The 17,286-nt window shown below is 41.1% G+C and overlaps 2 protein-coding genes and 1 long non-coding RNA gene across 3 annotated transcripts in view; 2 read left to right on the forward strand and 1 right to left on the reverse strand.

The window, feature by feature from the left end:
- Positions 1–4,418, forward strand: part of LOC114364883 (neurexin-1a) — a 103,945-nt gene extending 99,527 nt beyond the window's left edge. Inside the window, exons 20-24 of the mRNA XM_028321238.1 lie at positions 641–747; positions 1,145–1,365; positions 2,157–2,459; positions 3,010–3,155; positions 3,929–4,418. Coding sequence (XP_028177039.1) covers positions 641–747; positions 1,145–1,365; positions 2,157–2,459; positions 3,010–3,155; positions 3,929–4,084 — 933 coding nt within the window. The 3' untranslated portion in view covers positions 4,085–4,418. The remainder of the gene's footprint in view (positions 1–640; positions 748–1,144; positions 1,366–2,156; positions 2,460–3,009; positions 3,156–3,928) is intronic.
- LOC114364918 (neurexin-3a-beta-like) lies at positions 4,390–10,189 on the forward strand. Its single transcript, XM_028321276.1, has 9 exons — positions 4,390–4,462; positions 4,548–4,726; positions 4,986–5,157; positions 5,443–5,660; positions 6,220–6,408; positions 7,366–7,472; positions 8,131–8,351; positions 8,820–9,122; positions 10,026–10,189. The coding sequence occupies exons 1-9, from the start codon at positions 4,390–4,392 to the stop codon at positions 10,187–10,189; spliced, it is 1,626 nt and encodes a 541-aa protein (XP_028177077.1).
- A 1,660-nt stretch (positions 10,190–11,849) lies between these two features.
- Positions 11,850–17,286, reverse strand: part of LOC114364886 (uncharacterized) — a 6,338-nt gene continuing 901 nt past the window's right edge. The window contains exon 2 of the long non-coding RNA XR_003656886.1: positions 11,850–12,750. This is a non-coding gene — a long non-coding RNA (uncharacterized LOC114364886). The remainder of the gene's footprint in view (positions 12,751–17,286) is intronic.

Raw genomic sequence — 17,286 nt, forward strand, 5'->3', positions numbered from 1 at the left:
CGCTCGGTCAGCGGCGAACCCAACTAGAGGGTTGCTCACTGCGGTGTTGGACCAAAGTCCAGCCTACGGCGGGCTCACTTTAGTGGGCCCGATCGAGGGGACTACGGACGCGGCCTGAGGGCGCCACGGTAGGCTCGGACCTCGGCTCAGGCCGTAGCCTGAGACGGAGCCGTGGACGAACGTCCAATTTTGGGACAATACTCACGGCTCCGTTTCAGTGACCCCGGGGGACACCGTCGGGTTTTAGTGGCTAGGCCCCTCCCTTCTGGTGAAAAGAGTCCCACATAACATATGATAGCCCAGTGACCGTCCCCATCTACCAGTGGGTATGCGTAAAGCATTTCCAGATGGAAAAAAGTAGCTGGAAAAATTACTGTGATCTTGTCATTGACTTTATTATTTTACTGTTACAACTCTTAATTTTATGATTGTTGATAGCTATTTTAGAAAAATGCCGCAATTATTTGATTTCAAATGAATTTATTGTCCTGAAGACGTCGTAGAATTTTAGTAATGATAGGGCGTGTAAAAGCATTGCAAAGCCTTTTTGCACAAAATAAATTAATTTTATGACTTAATCTTCGTCAACATTTTTGTTTAAATGTTTATTAAAGGTCTACAAATATATTTTATGTTACAGGGTGATACAAGCGGTAAACTGATGAAGCCTTGTGATGACGAAGATTGTGCGGAGGGTTCTGGGGCGAGCGTAGACGAAGTGACAGAACCTGAACATCCAGCTACCACGTGAGTCGCAACGCAACTACGTTTGATCTCTATAACTTTTCAGTTGCCCTTCAGGCAGGTGGGAATTAATAAAAAAAATATTTCAAAAGGCTTCTTATAGTTATTTCCTGATGACTAAAATTAAGGCATTGGAACTTGATCAGTAACCTGTTCTGTTAAAATTAACTATCTAGCTACCTTAGATACTGCATTTTCAAGTGCAACAGCTAGCATGATAATCAGTATGTCACAAGTGATAAAAGTAGCAGTTAGAAGATTATTTTGAATAAGAATAAGAACAAGATGTTCAGCAGTTGATAAAATATCATCATCATATTCACATTGTTACTTTGAGCTCTCTCTGTAGATGTCTCAACTAGAATTGTCTTTAAAGTTCAGTAAAATTCCAATATTCCAGATCCGGAGCCAGCAGTACCCACAGCATGACGTCACCCACGGCTTCAATATCCTCAACCGAACACGTGGACAAATCTCTCGAGGGGTCCACTGACGGGTCCACCGATTCCGGTCCTAGCACGAAGGCCGATATCCAAACCACATTGCCTGATCATGACAATATGCATGCGGGTACTGTGGATACTGCCACCACGCCTGAGAGGAAGACCACGCCTACTGATGGTGAGGATTGTTCTTGAGTCGAATATTTATCTTAGTTCATTGCATTCTAAAGCCCGGTCTCTGAGCACGTAGAATTTTGTCCAATGACCCCAAGCTATCCATCTTCATTATTCTAGCTTGGAGTCAATGAACAAAATTCTACGTGCTCAACGACCAGACTAATCTAGTGGGTGGAATTGTAATAACAGTCAATTTATGACGTTGAAAAGGTTTACTTCTAATGTCAAAGGCATTTCATTTGTTTCGTCTATGGAAAGGAGAAAACTTGGTAGTGTTAAAGTGAATTTTGCTTATGAATGTGACAAGCAAAGTGAATGCAACGTGCACTCTCTTAGGTACTCTCATTTTAATGTTTTCTAAAAGACTGAAAAAATCTAAATAAAACGATGCACTGATTGATGCTGGATTATGATCTGGAACCTGACAACTCCTAAATATAATGCTGGTGTTCTAATGTTACGCACTGTTTTATTTTATTTATTTTTTGTTTATTCTTTCCCTTTTCCTTTTTTTTTGTTTATATAGACTGTTTCACTACACTTAGGTATAGCTGAACTGTACCGCGCTGTGCCAGTCACTTTAATTTTGCAAACTGCACTGTTTGGGCCACCAAGATACAGGCTATGCCTAGTTTGGGGCCCACTGTTATTGATAATACATCTTGCTTTCTTTTTTCTTACTGTTATTGTTAACACATCTTGCCTTTATTATTTTGTAATGCAAAATGTAACCTGTGCCTATTTAAATAAATACTTTTTTCATTTTTTTCAATCCTTAATTCAATATTCCAGAACACACCCACTCCAGCGGTCATTACACCCCCACAATGATCGGCAAACACACCCCTGACGAGACCACGCACACAACTGAAGAAGACAACCACATACCAGACTACGAGGACCGGCGAGGGAACGAGATAGAAACACGGACGCCGCCTTACGAGATAGGGATAGGAATGGGAGAGCAAGAGAGGCTCCCAGGCAGAGGGCATCAGGATTACAATGGATATGATAAGACCACGAAGTGGTACCAGCCGAAGTCGACGGACAATAGGGTCGTACCGCCCGAGTCGGAGTTCTTCGCGACTATTGTCGGTGAGTTGTTTTGATTGAAGATGCTTAATATTCAGATACTGAATTATTTAAAGATACCCAAATTAATATTCTAAACATACATAGAAAAAAAAATACCAATCGAATTGAGAACCTCCTCCTTTTGTTGAAGTCTGTTAAAAATAGATCTTTCTTCACTGAATGTGCCACCATTAGGGCTCTTTCCCACAGAGACATCATGTTTTTGCAGGATCCTGTTTGGTAGGATATGTGTTGTAGTATTAACATTCCCATTAACATCCCTTGAAAAACCGATCTGAGGGCTTAGTGTGAACGTACATCAAACGTCCTCACCAGTGAGCGCGTTAAAAAATATATGAACATTTTAGTTCTTGAAAGTTTCCGCTAGGGGCCCTCTGTTCGAATTTGAAACACACACTTCTATGTTCATACGACTGTCTATTTTTATGGAATCCTGCATTACTGGACCCGTAAAACTGAATTGTCGTGGGGAAGGGCCTTTCACATTCTCATTTTCTGAAACAGAGGTACGGCAAAGAACAAAAACTAAATCGAAATCTTTTTCTTCCAGGCATAGTAGCATCAGTGCTGATAGCAATAATACTGATAGTGATCATCGTGCTCAAGTACATAGTGTTCAAGCTGGACCCCTCGTACAAGGTCACCGAGGACAAAAGCTACCAGCAGGGCGCCAGCGCCGCGCTGCTTGGGAATCAGGTAACAACGACAATATGAGTTAATATTTTTTCATCCTTCACGAGGAAGCTTTTAGCCTGCATCTGCATTATCACCTGATGGAAAGTGATAATGGCCGAAGGTGAAAGCGATCTTCACCCGGAATCTTCAATCATAGAAGAACTGGCTATCTTACCTGTAACTATCGGAACTTTATTGATCATCGTGCTCAAGTACATAGTGTTCAAGCTGGACCCCTCGTACAAGGTCACCGAGGACAAGAGCTACCAGCAGGGCAAGAGAACCAGGTAACAACGAATTGGTGTATGATCTTCAAGTGATTGTAATTCAAAGAGTTCATGTCATTGCTTGTTGAAGGCTTAAGACCAAATCGGGACCAGTTTAAAGCCATTGACAGTGTATGTCTTAAACATAAATGAAACGGTTTTTTTTCGGCTATGCTTTCTGTGGCAGAAGAGTCAAGTCAATTTAAGTCCTTTCCTATCGAGTCAATATATTTTGCGTCATATCTTTCCATTTTAACTTTCATCAAACTGGTAAGTTTGGCATACCTCCAACTGCGAAACCTCATCTTATTTAACTGGATTTTTAAAATACCTACTGGTTTTCTCACAACCTAATGGTACATATGAGTACATCCAATCATCTCCTTCTATGTCTTTTTGTCATTTTGAGGCTGGTCTTCCTCGTTATGGACGCCACCCGCGAAAATACTCTGTATTGGGTTATCATGTCGATGACCTGAATTTGTTTTCAATCCCTTGATTTAGATCTTATTTATTTTTACTTCCCAGGCTCACTCAAGTTACCAAAGCGGCGCATCGAGCGCGCCCACCGGCGGCGCCGTCCGCAACCTTCAACCGCTCCCGCTCAACCGGAACGGGGCGCCGCCGCTGCCCGTGCCCACGCAGCCCGTCAAGCGCGACGGCATCAAGGAGTGGTACGTGTAAGCCGACAGGTGCTGTGACGTGATCCGGGACGTCATAGAACGTGTGCTGTGACGCGATCCGGGACGTCATAGGACGTGTGCTGTGACGCGATCCGGGACGTCATAGGACGTGTGCTGTGACGCGAACCGGGACGTCATAGGACGTGTGCTGTGACGCGATCCGGGACGTCATAGGACGTGTGCTGTGACGCGATCCGGGACTTCATAGGACGTGTGCTGTGACGCGATCCGGGACGTCATAGGACGTGTGCTGTGACGCGATCCGGGACGGCATTGACGTGACGTTGAAACATCGCTGTAACAGTGATGAGTGTGGCACTTGTAAATCGACGTGATGTGATCGAACGTGNGTCATTTACTGGACCTACCTGTTATGATGGTAAGCTTATCACAAAATCCTTTGAATTATAACACACAATTCACAAAATATCTTCAAGTTCTAAGTTATACTTCTTTGATTTCAGAATCAATTGCTTACGAGTTTGGACCAGGTCGAGGTATCATTACATACTCGTTCCCATCATCTTCTGTAGCTGATACGGAAACAGATAAGGTGGCTCTTGGTTTTGTCACCAGCAAGGCTGATGCTGTTCTTCTGAGGATCGAGTCGTCAAACACCCAGGATTACATGCAAATGGAGATCGTGAGTGTACTCGTGTTTCGTTTACCTTGATGATTGTGTGATTAAATGCAATGCTTTCGATGAACAATACTCGTATATCATAACAACTTTTGCTTTTGATTGTATTCAAGATCTTCATTTAGTTACTTAGGGTTACCATGGAACCATTTATCTTACGTTATTGTTGTCATGAAATGTTTGAAACGCTCATATTTCAAACATTTCAGGAGTTCTTTTCTCTGGATATTTTTAATCTTAGAGATATTTTCCATGTTCTCAGATCCGAGGAAACCTTTTCATGGTATACAACGTGGGTGGTGGTGACCACCCGCTTGGTGATGAAGCGGCCAGGGTTGACGATGGAGCGTATCACGTCGCTCGCTTCACGAGGAACGGCAGCCGATCTGCTTTGCAGCTGGATAACTACGCCGTCAATATTCGACATCCACAAGGTTGGTTTATCTTATTCGTTTTAGAATAGTTACAAGCCATAGTTGGTTGACACGTCAGTTCAGAATAAATTGTTTTGGAAATATTAAGGGCAAGCCTTTGTCCAGCTGTGGACGTCTTTTAAACTGGAGATGAATTCTGCGTTATTTTTTGCTTTTTTCTTGTTCTGAGTCACGTGTTTTTCTATTTAACAAACTCCATGTCCTGACCAGGATTTTAAGGTTTTCGTAGGTGGAACATAGTAATAACCGATTAAGAAATTAATATCTCGACCGTTTCTGTTCCAGGTGGCCAGCAGTCTACAATCTTCAACAGCATGTCTACCATCACAGTAGGCGGAGGGGCAGGCGGCTCGCGCACTTTCAGCGGCGTTATAGCTGGGCTGGTGGTGGATGGAGTCAGGGTGTTAGAATTGGCTGCTGCAGGGGACCCTTCGGTGTCTGTGAGAGGAGATGCGAGGAGAGCGCATACGCCGCTGGACAGAGACATCAATAGAATGCAACAGGTGATTATGACGTAGACATTGGTGATGGATAGTGTTAGGGTGCTGGAACTATAAGTATCGATGGGGGGAGAGCGCCCACGCCGCTTGACAGAGACGTCAATAGGATACAACAGGTGATGATATTATCTGACTGATCTGACTGGTGATTTTCAATTCGTCTCTAAATACGACACTGGTAACTGGCTGTTAGCCTGACACCTTGGATGGTGAGAGGATGACGGTCCTCCTCCTCCTGGCTGACGTGGATATCTTTAATTTGTGATCTGAGAATATTTATTTTGATGGACAACACGGCATGGCTTTTACTGCTAGCAAAACTTGCTTGAAATTTGAAATACAAATAAAAGATCCTGTTGGAGTTAGTGTTACGAATTAAGTGACCAAAAGCTCCTCAATAATGGCCGAGTGAGTGAGTGAGTCCGTTTCCAAATAAACAAATAAAAAGTCTATAAAAGGATATTTTCTGTTGGCTAAGCTGGTGACAGAAAATGATCTGTATGCAGAAGTTTTGTATGCAACAATACACTGACGAGGTCTAACAATTTTTTTTCCGTTCCAGACGCCCCCATCAGGCTACGGCGGCCCCGGTGTGATGGACGAGCTGGTGTACTCCGGGGCAGGGTCGGGGTGCCGCGACGACGACGAGGACGCGTGCGTGCTGCCCGACGCCGGCTCCGGGGACGACCTCATCACGCCGGTGTACGTGCCGTCCACCAGGCGGCCGCCGGCCAGGGTCTATAAGGCCAAGGTGAGTGGCTGAGTGGCCAGGGATAACTTATGGCTCGGAAACGTGGCCTCTCACTAAAGGCCTTATACAGAGGCTCAAAGTTGCACAGCGTGCTATGGAGAGGGCTATGCTTGGTGTTTCTTTGCGAGATCCAATCAGAAATGAGGAGATCCGTAAACGAACTAAAGTCGCTGACATAGCCCGACGGATTAGCAAGCTGAAGTGGCAGTGGGCAGGGCACATAGTACGCATAACTGACGGCCGATGGGGCAGCAAGGTTCTGGAATGGAGGCCGCGTACCGGAAACGCAGCGTGGGACGTCCACCCACAAGGTGGACCGACGACATCATAAAGGTAGCAGGAAAGCGCTGGACGCAGGCCGTTACCAACCGGGTAACATGGAAAGCATTAGGGGAGGCCTATGTTCAGCAGTGGACGTCCTGTGGCTGAGATGATGATGATGATGATGAAGTGACTGAGCCACGAGGCCAACGCCACTACACATTCTCACAGACTGCGGACCTTTGTTGTGCTAGCAGAGTTTACACCTGGGCAAACACATCCTAAGCCCACAAGATGTAAAACATATCGCCCCCCAAAAGATACTGCACTACCTAATTAACTGAATGCACGAACTGTTAGGAAAAAAGCCGCGATCACATACATAGATCTGTACCAGTCGCAGTGATACTAGGATACGATAGGTACGAGTGATACTTTATTGAACTAGAATATCTGCTTAAAACAAATAGAAAAGTGACTGAGGGAAAAACTGTAATCTTGACAAATTTTGCACACCAGGTTATTTATTGTTTGTTTCCAAATTACATCTGTTTAGATTATAAAACATCCATAAAAGAAGCATCTGCATAATAACTAGAATAATAAAGAAGTTAATGAAGAGATTAACAAGCGATGACAATAATTTTCAAAAATACTCTTAAAAATGTCTTGAAATGAGTTCTGTTTTCGCTACAGGGTGATGCAAGCGGTAAACTGATGAAGCCTTGTGATGATGAAGATTGTGCGGAGGGTTCTGGGGCGAGCGTGGACGAAGTGACAGAACCTGAACATCCAGCTACCACGTAAGTCGCAAATCAACTACGTTTTGATCTCTACCACTTTTCAGTTGCCCTTCAGGCAGGTGGGAATTCCATGATTCGCAATATATTGCCTGATAATATTTCAAAAGGCTCCTAGTTATGTCCTGCTGACTAAAATTAAGGCATTGGAACTTAATCAGTAGCCTGTTCTCTTGAAATTATTAACTATCTAGCTACCTTAGATAGTGCGTTTTCAAGTGCGACAGGTGCTTCAAGAGTTAGGCTGATAATGAGTATGTGACAAGTGATAAAAGTGGCAGTTAGAACATTGTTGTTGTTGTTGTGAACAAAGTTGTTGAACCATAGGTTGTCTGGAAGAGATCGCTTCATAGCGATAAGACCGACTAGTTGTACCTTGTGTGTTCCTTTTCTTTCTGTTCTTATCTTTGGTGTGCAATAAAGTGTATTTATTATTATTATGTTCTTTATTAACTTTGGTTCTTAATTTTAAATATTTTTTTACAATGTAAATTATCAAAAAAAAAAAAAATTATTATTATTGTTTTGGATAAGAATAAGAACAAGATGTTCAGCAGTTGATAAAATATCATCATCATATTCACATTGTTACTTTGAGCTCTCTCTGTAGATGTCTCAACTAGAATTGTCTCTAAAGTTCAGTAAAATTCCAATATTCTAGATCCGGAGCCAGCAGTACCCACAGCATGACGTCACCAACAGCTTCAATATCCTCAACCGAACACGTGGACAAATCTCTCGAGGGCTCCACTGACGGGTCCACCGATTCCGGTCCCAGTACGAAGGCAGATATCCAGACCACATTGCCTGATCATGACAATATGCATGCGGGTACTGTGGATACCGCTACCACGCCTGAGAGGAAGACCACGCCTACTGATGGTGAGGATTGTTCTCGAGTCAAATATTTATCTTAGTTCATTGCATTCTAAAGCCCGGTCTCTGAGCACGTAGAATTTCGTCCAATGACCCCAAGCTATCCATCTTCATCATTCTAGCTTGGACTCAATGGACAAAATTCTACGTGCTCAACGACCAGACTAATCTAGTGGGTGGAATTGTAATAACAGTCAATTTATGATGTTGAAAAGATTCGCTTCTAATGGCAGAGGTATATCATGTGTTTCGTCTATGGAAAGGTGAAAACTTAGTAGACTTAATTTGACTTAAGAATGTGACAAGCAAAGAGAATGCACGTTGCATTGCATGTCTACCCTCATGCCTGCCCTCATTTTAATGTTTTTAAAAGACTGAAAAAATCGATGCAATAATTGACACTGAAATATACTCTGAAAGTTCTTTATTGCTATTATAACTAACTTTTCAATAATCCTTAATGCAACATTTCAGAACACACCCACTCCAGCGGTCATTACACACCCACAATGATCGGCAAACACACCCCTGACGAGACCACGCACACAACTGAAGAAGACAATCACATACCAGACTACGAGGACCGGCGAGGGAACGAGATAGAAACACGGACGCCGCCCTACGAGATAGGGATAGGAATGGGAGAGCAAGAGAGGCTCCCAGGCAGAGGCCATCAGGATTATAATGGATATGATAAGACCACGAAGTGGTACCAGCCGAAGTCGACGGACAATAGGGTCGTCCCGCCCGAGTCGGAGTTCTTCGCGACTATTGTCGGTGAGTTGTTTTGATTGAAGATGCTTAATGTTCAGATACTGAATTATTTAATGAGGAGATCCGTAAACGAACTAAAGTCGCTGACATAGCCCGACGGATTAGCAAGCTCAAGTGGCAGTGGGCAGGGCACATAGTACGCAGAACTGACGGCCGATAGGGCAGCAAGGTTCTGGAATGGAGGCCGCGTACCGGAAAAAGCCGCGTGCGACGTCCACCTACAAGGTGGACCGACGACATCGTAGGGGTAGCGGGGAAGCGCTGGACGCAGGCCGCTGCCAATCGATCAACATGGAAAGCATTGGGGGAGGCCTATGTTCGGCAGTGGACGTCCTGTGGCTGAGATGATGATGAATTATTTAAAGATACGCAATTAATGTTCTTAAAATAGATATTTCTATCACTGAATGTGCCACCATTAGGGCTCTTTCCCACGGAGACATCATGTTTTAGCAGGATCCCATTTAGTAGGATACGCGTTGTAATATTACGTAACATTCCCATTAACATCCCGTTAGCAGTGCCCCGCAAAAAACTGATCTGAGCTTAGTGTGTAATAGTGTACTTACATCAAACGTCCTCACTAGTGAGCGCGTTAAAAAAATATATGAAAATGTTAGTTTTTGATAATTTCCGCTAGGGCCGCTGTACAATCCGTCATACATTTAATGTATTTTTTTAGGCGCTCACTTCACTAGTGACGACGTTTGATCTAAACTCACACAAAGCCCTCTGTTCGAATTTGGAACACACACTTCTATGTTCACACGACTGTGTATTTTTATGGAATCCTGCTTTACTGGACCCGTAAAACCGGATTGTCGTGGGGAAGGGCCTTTCACTTACTCGTTGTCTAAAACATAGAGGTAAAGAACAAAAAACTAAATTGAAATCATTTTCTTCCAGGCATAGTAGCATCAGTGCTGATAGCAATAATACTGATAGTGATCATCGTGCTCAAGTACATAGTGTTCAAGCTGGACCCCTCGTACAAGGTCACCGAGGACAAGAGCTACCAGCAGGGCGCCAGCGCCGCGCTGCTGGGGAACCAGGTAACAACGACAATATGAGTTTAATATATTTTTTCATCCACAACGAGGAAGCTTTTAGTCTGCATCTGCATTATCACCTGATGGAAAGTGATAATGGCCGAAGGTGAAAGCGATCTTCACTCGGAATCTTCAACCATAGAAGAACTGGTTATCTTACCTCTAACTATCAGAACTTTATTGATCATCATGCTCAAGTACATAATGTTCAAGCTGGACCCCTCGTACAAGGTCACCGAGGACAAGAGCTACCAGCAGGGCGCCAGCGCCGCGCTGCTGGGGAACCAGGTAACAACGAATTGGTGTATCATCTTCATATGATTGTAATCCATAACAACAATGTTAACAGCATTGTTGTGTTCCGGCAGTTAGAGGTAAGGTAGCCAGTTCCTCCGTGGTTGAGGAGTCCGGGTGAAGCTCGCTTCCACCTTCGGCCTGATCATCACTTACCATCAGGTGAGATACAGGCCAAGAGCTTCCTCGTTGTGGATAAAAAAAAATTCAAACAATTTGAACGATTGCTTGTTGGAAAGTATTTTAATAAGACCAAATCGGGACCAGTGAGTCAGTGAAGTAGCATGCTTTCTTTGTATCTAGCTAGACTATATTAAATTTTCGAGAAAACGGATTTCTGTTTTCGTCAATGCCTTCTTTGGCAGAATTGTCAGGTCAATTGAAGGCCTTTTTTGTTTACTATGTCTTTCCCGACCGCTTTCTTCTTCTTTTTCTGTGCCTTTTCCCATTTCATTTGGGGCCGGCCTTCCTCGTTCTAAGGCGCCTCTTGAACGATATAGGATTAAGAACTTCGTTCGTTCGTTTCAGCCGAAAGACGTCCACTGCTGCACAAAGGCCTCTCCAAAGGATTTCCACAAAGACCAGTCCTGCGCCGCTCGTATCCAGGCACCTTCCGCGACCTTCACCAGATCGTCAGTCCACCTATAGAGAGGCCTGCCCACGCTACGTCTTCCGGCTCGTGGTCTTTAAGATTAAGAACTTAAACTATTTTTACTTCTCAGGCTCACTCAAGTTACCAAAGCGGCGCATCGAGCGCGCCCACCGGCGGCGCCGTCCGCAACCTTCAACCGCTCCCGCTAAACAGAAACGGGGCGCCGCCGCTGCCGGTGCCCACGCAGCCCGTCAAGCGCGACGGCATCAAGGAGTGGTACGTGTAAGTCGACAGGTGCTGACGTCATAGGACGTGTGCTGTGACGCGATCCGGAACTTCATAGGACGTGTGCTGTGACGCGATCCGGGACGTCATAGGACGTGTGCTGTGACGCGATCCGGGACGTCATAGGACGTGTGCTGTGANGTTGCGCTATTTTTTTATTGCGCTGATTCTGCTGCATACTGATGTCTGGAGCCTTTAATGGATGGTATTGTTTGTTTACACATATAATGTCACTATTTTGTTGCAATTTCTTACAAAACTTGCGCGCAAAAAGCAAATCTAGTAGGTATGAAAATCATCAAACTTCTAATGCTCGTAACTCGGTTCAGACTGAGTTTAGAGGTATACATGTCATAGTAAGTTTGGTTTATTACACTATTTTGTAATCAAAAAACAAGGTTTGGTCGATGGCCGCGCGAAAAAAAAAAGACGCCAATTTCCGGCATTGTCTTTTATGCAGCGACATTTGTCATCCATATTGTAAATTTCACGCTCATATTGTTTATGAACTTCGCTGCTCTTAAACCTTCCCCATTCTTCTTAACTCCTTGATCCTACATAGAATTTGCATGCAGTTTCAATTGTTTGTAAGTAAATAAACTGCTTCTATATTTTTACAACTAGAATGTATTGTACATCCACCGTCCCGTTTTCCTCTTTCCGATTAAAAATTAAATTAGCTTTAAATTAAGACGAAAAAATAACATATTTATATAGATTGTTATGAAGCACAGGTTTTAGGTATTTGAAGTTGCATTTATTGTAAATAGTTAACAATTATGATATTGTAATTTAAGCGGTATGGTACGGTGTACTTCACACTCGTTTTACGGCACAAAATGTTATTATCAAGTATCAACAATTTGTTTATCTGTCAATTTTAGAGGTAAAGTTGATGTGGTTGGCGAGTTTTACCGTGTAATGATTTAGTTTATGTCAAAATTATTGTACTTTCTATTCTATCCAACTGTACACTGTGTTATGGAAGTTATTTGTGTCTGCAATAATTACTTACATATCCAAATAGTTTATCGACAAGAAATTTTAATACAGTTTAGTTTTTTTGTTCTTCAACTCAACATGTTTTAATTAATATTATTCAGCGTTATGTAAATAGAAAATAACGAACATATTACTTATATTGATCGGTTCATAGAGATATAGAACAATGTTGTGTGTAAGTAATACGTAAAAACTTATTGTTGAAAATTACCTACACAAAATTTTTCTTAAATTGATTTAGCTGTCATAGCAATTTTGTTGTTAGAAATATTATTAAACATTGTAGATATTGCCTTGTATAAATATGTTTGTATGTTTGTCTTTGTAACACAGTGGCAGATGTACATTTAGCTCAACATGGATATGAATACTTTAATTTGTTACACCATTTACAAAAAGTTGTTAAAACCTCGACTACGGTCGGACCAAAAAAAAAAAAACCGACTCCAAAAAACCTACACTAAAACGTAGAAAAATAATTACTAATTACCTACTTATTTATTAGGACTAATTATTAATATTTATGTAGGTATACCATGATTGATACTTTTGGAGTCGGTGCAGGCAAACTTTACATGTTTCATAATCTAGGCACCGACTCCAAAAGTATCAATCATGGTATACCTACATAAATATTAATAATTAGTCCTAATAAATAAGTAGGTAATTAGTAATTATTTTTCTACGTTTTAGTGTAGGTTTTTTGGAGTCGGTTTTTTTTTTTTTATAAAATTTTACTTATAGTTGGCCGATAGTTGGGCTCGATTCTAATTTGTATGAAGAATCGGCCGATGCCAAATCGGTGTAATGTGCGCACTTTCACACATGCCCGTACTGATTAACTGCCCGACCCAACTATCGGCCAACTAAAAATCGGTGGCCTGCGCCTAGTCTTAAAATAAATACAGTGTGACAAGACAAAGAAATTAGCCGCAAGAACCGGAAAACTGTGGATTAAATAAATAATAGGCTTTAATCTTTTCAACGCCAATGACGGATACATTCGTACATCAGGTTGACCGCCAACGACGGATTAATCCGCCTTAAAAATGATGTAATAGGCTAATTGAGTATTAGTAAACTGAATAATAATGAATTACAATGATTAAATTGATATCATACCTAATTATCAAGCGTGGCGTCAGAGTGGTGGCTTTTGTAATTGACGTGGCGGTGAAAAGGTTAAGGTAGAGCACTTGTAGGCAAAAGTATTGCAGGGTGGATTGGACTTTTCAATAATATTAGTAGCAGTGTTGGCTAGATGAAAAAAGGGAGATCGTGTTTAGCGGCGCTCCTTGAGAGAGGCTTATAATATCTGGTAGTGCAGTGCCATAGGTAGTTTTGATACTGAACATGAAATTGTGCCATGCACATAAAGCATTTAAAATTGTTATATGAATGTTGGTGAGGTAAAGAGCTTCAGATAACAGCATTGTCATACAAATGGAGTAAGGTCCTGCACACCGCGCACGTCATAATACAGCTTATTATATATTTTTCTTGTCAGGAGATAGGTAGGTATTCTAGTAGACGTACAGCTTTTGGATGTTGCTCCAACCAAGTACCTACTGAATTTATGATTCTTTATGCAGAATTCAATTTGCAAACGTAATGGGATGCCTTCAAGTATTAACATTAATAATGATACTTTCTTACATGAAGGCACGCAGTAATGACATTCGCTAGACTTTTAGGTAAGAAATCAGTGAATATGAAAATTCAAATCACTTGAACAATCCTTCAAGGGCGGTTATTATTTTAAGTGGATTATGAACTTTGATAGCCACTATTTTGTTTTGAAATGTCAAATCTAATTAAATATCATAGGTTAAGACGAAAGGAGTGAATAACAGTTTACAAGGAATTGATTTTTATGTACCACATGAAAAAACACGAGTCTCCACTAATAAAGCACAGTCAAAACTACAAAGTTTAGAAAGTTAAAATATTGACTACATTATAGGCTTATTTTGTACGAATCCGTTATGAAAGTATTTGAAGGTAAGCAAAAAATATATTATTATCAACGTATTACGACAAAATAATATGCAAATCATGGACCTATAAAAAAAGTCGGACGGATTCTCATCAACAAAATACTGTGACATTAGGATACACCAGCTTGCCTGTACGTACAGGCCGGCACTCACACATTCACACCCTGATACACCACTTCGAGTGCAAACTTCACACAGTTGACACGTTTANAACAGTGATGAGTGTGGCACTTGTAAATCGACGTGATGTGATCGAACGTGATGGCATCAGTGACAGCAACGTGTAAAGTGAGCGTGGTCAAATCTGAATCCACTAAAGGACTTTCGAATTTGTAAGAGTGAGACATGAACTTATTGAGTGTTGTAATTTGCGATGAGCTAGCCAAGGATGCGCGCCATGATGTAATCTTATCGAGGCATTTTAACAATTTTAAACGTACATTAGTCGACGATAATGTTTTATCGTGGCGAGCATCCTAGGCTTCTGGTCAGTGTGGGGAATATATACCAAATCCTCCGCCTCTGGAAAGAGTTCTGTTTGATGCAGAGAAACTGATATGCAAAATAAATGATCAGATGATGATGATGAGAGTATGTAAACGGATATGTTTTCATCGTTGTATGAACTTTGATGTAATTTCTGCGTTACATAATTAAAACTGAGCAAATAGCGATGTGATCATATTTAGCAAAATCAGCTCATCTAGAATGAAAGAAGCTCTTTTAAACGAATAAGATTCAGACTTGATCACGACAGTGATGAGTGTGGCACTTGTAAATCGACGTGATGTGATCGAACGTGATGGCATCAGTGACAGCAACGTGTAAAGTGACGTGACGCTATAACATCGTGTGCGTGCGGCGTGATCAAATCTGAATCTACTAAAGGACTTTCGAATTTGTAAGAGTGAAAATGAACTTATTGACAATTTCTGAGTGTTGTAATTTGAGATGACCTAGCCTAGGATGCGCGCCCCGATATAATCTTATCGAGGCATCAATTATCAATTTTAAACGTACATTAGTCGACGATAATGTTTTATCGTGGCGAGCATTCTAGGCTTCTGGTCAGTGTGGGGAATATAGACCAAATCCTCCATCCGCCTCTGGAAAGAGATCTGTTTGATGCAGAGGAACTGATATGCAGAACAAATGACCTGATGATGATGATGAGTGGTTCTGAAAACGGATATGTTTTCATCGTTGTATGAACTTTGATGTAATTTCTGCGTTACATAAAAACTTATAAACTGAGCAAATAACGATGAGATCATATTTAGCAAATCTAGCTCATCTAGAATGAAAGAAACCTTTTTAAACGAATAAGATTCAGACTTGATCACGCCAAACAGAAATGACGTTCAAGTGGAAAATGGGACAAAAGTTGAGTAGCAACGCGCCGGTCGCTCCATCCGCCATATCACGTGCTAGCACAAGTGGGCGCAGGACATATCAGTAGTGAGGTGACATCCAGCCCCGTAGACGCTTAACATTTAACCGACCTCGCAGAACATCCAACACCACCACACCGACAACCGCAACTCATAATCATAAGTCGCTTAATGATAAACATAATGTAAGTAACCAAATACTGACTGATTCGCAAGTGTTTAGTGTTGTAAATATTAATTAATGTAATGTTTTAGATCACTTGTGCGGTCAGATGTGCAATTTTAATCCGTAATGCGAAACTATCTCTATCTGGAATTGCATTTAAACAACTTGTATTATATCGTTACCTTTGTGTTTCGTTATGTTAGTATATCAATAATTTTAAACTGTACATTGCTATCGTAAAGTAATTACGCGAATAAATTTTTCTATCTGCATTGCCTTTAATAGTTTAAATTTAAGACTATCGATAGTCAAGTTTTAGGTGTTTTACAAATATCAAAATTGAACGAGAATCTTTAAAATCGAATCACTTTTTCTAATTATATACAAGTTATAGTCACGTCTTGAAATCATCAAGAAAAACATCTCGAGTTATACCGTTTCAATTCTATCATAGTTATAAGTAGGAAAAGCGATTTTTTGTTGCTGAAATGAAAAGGTATACCAAGTTTTGTAGAACGAAATCTATACGAGTGTTCTTCAATTTTGATCTTTGGACTTGTTATTGAAATATCGCAATAAATAAAATAAAAATAATGCTAAATTGGGGCTGCCATCACGAAAATGAAGCATATCGTTCAATTAAAGACTACCGTACTTTTACGATTTCAATAATCTTTCCTATATTTATTAGATCTTATACACTATTTTTATTGGTAGGTGGGACGCGGGCTGTAGCGGATTAGGAGATGATATCATAATTATGAGACTTGAGATTCGCTTGAAGGTAGATTGAAGCGTGTATATTACCGTAGAAAAGCGTAACAACCAGAGCTTGTAGATTTGGTATGGGAAAATAGAATTTCAATTTGGTTTGCAACTTTCTGGGGATATCCCTGCTCAATACTCTGTTCCAATTTTGTAAGAAAAAAGTCAAACGTCAAACCAAATATCATAATACTTGAGTGATTGTTAAGTCCCAATAACCAAAGAAATCTGGAAGCAACGAAAGCATTTGATAAACTCAAATTCAGTGACAAAATGTTGTTTGTTATCAATCTAAACTCTCCCTTACTTACACTGATGAGTAACATTCCTTAGTATTATTATATTATCAACATATTATTTTGCAAAAAATATTTAAACGTGTTCACGACAAACTTTTCGAGGTGTACATCAAGGTACAACACTTGGTCCATTATTATTCGTGTAAATGGCAATGCCAGATTTTGTATGGAAGGTGGCGTCTTTTTTTTTTCGCGCGGCCATCGACCAAACTTTGTTTTTTGATTACAAAATAGTGTAATAAACCAAACTTACTATGGCATGTATACCTCTAAACTCAGTCTGAACTGAGTTACGAGCATTAGAAGTTTGATGATTTTCATACTAGA

The sequence above is a fragment of the Ostrinia furnacalis genome, unplaced genomic scaffold (assembly GCF_004193835.3).
Source record: "Ostrinia furnacalis isolate ACB-3 unplaced genomic scaffold, ASM419383v2 OfSCF7487, whole genome shotgun sequence".
Classification (NCBI taxonomy): domain Eukaryota; kingdom Metazoa; phylum Arthropoda; class Insecta; order Lepidoptera; family Crambidae; genus Ostrinia; species Ostrinia furnacalis.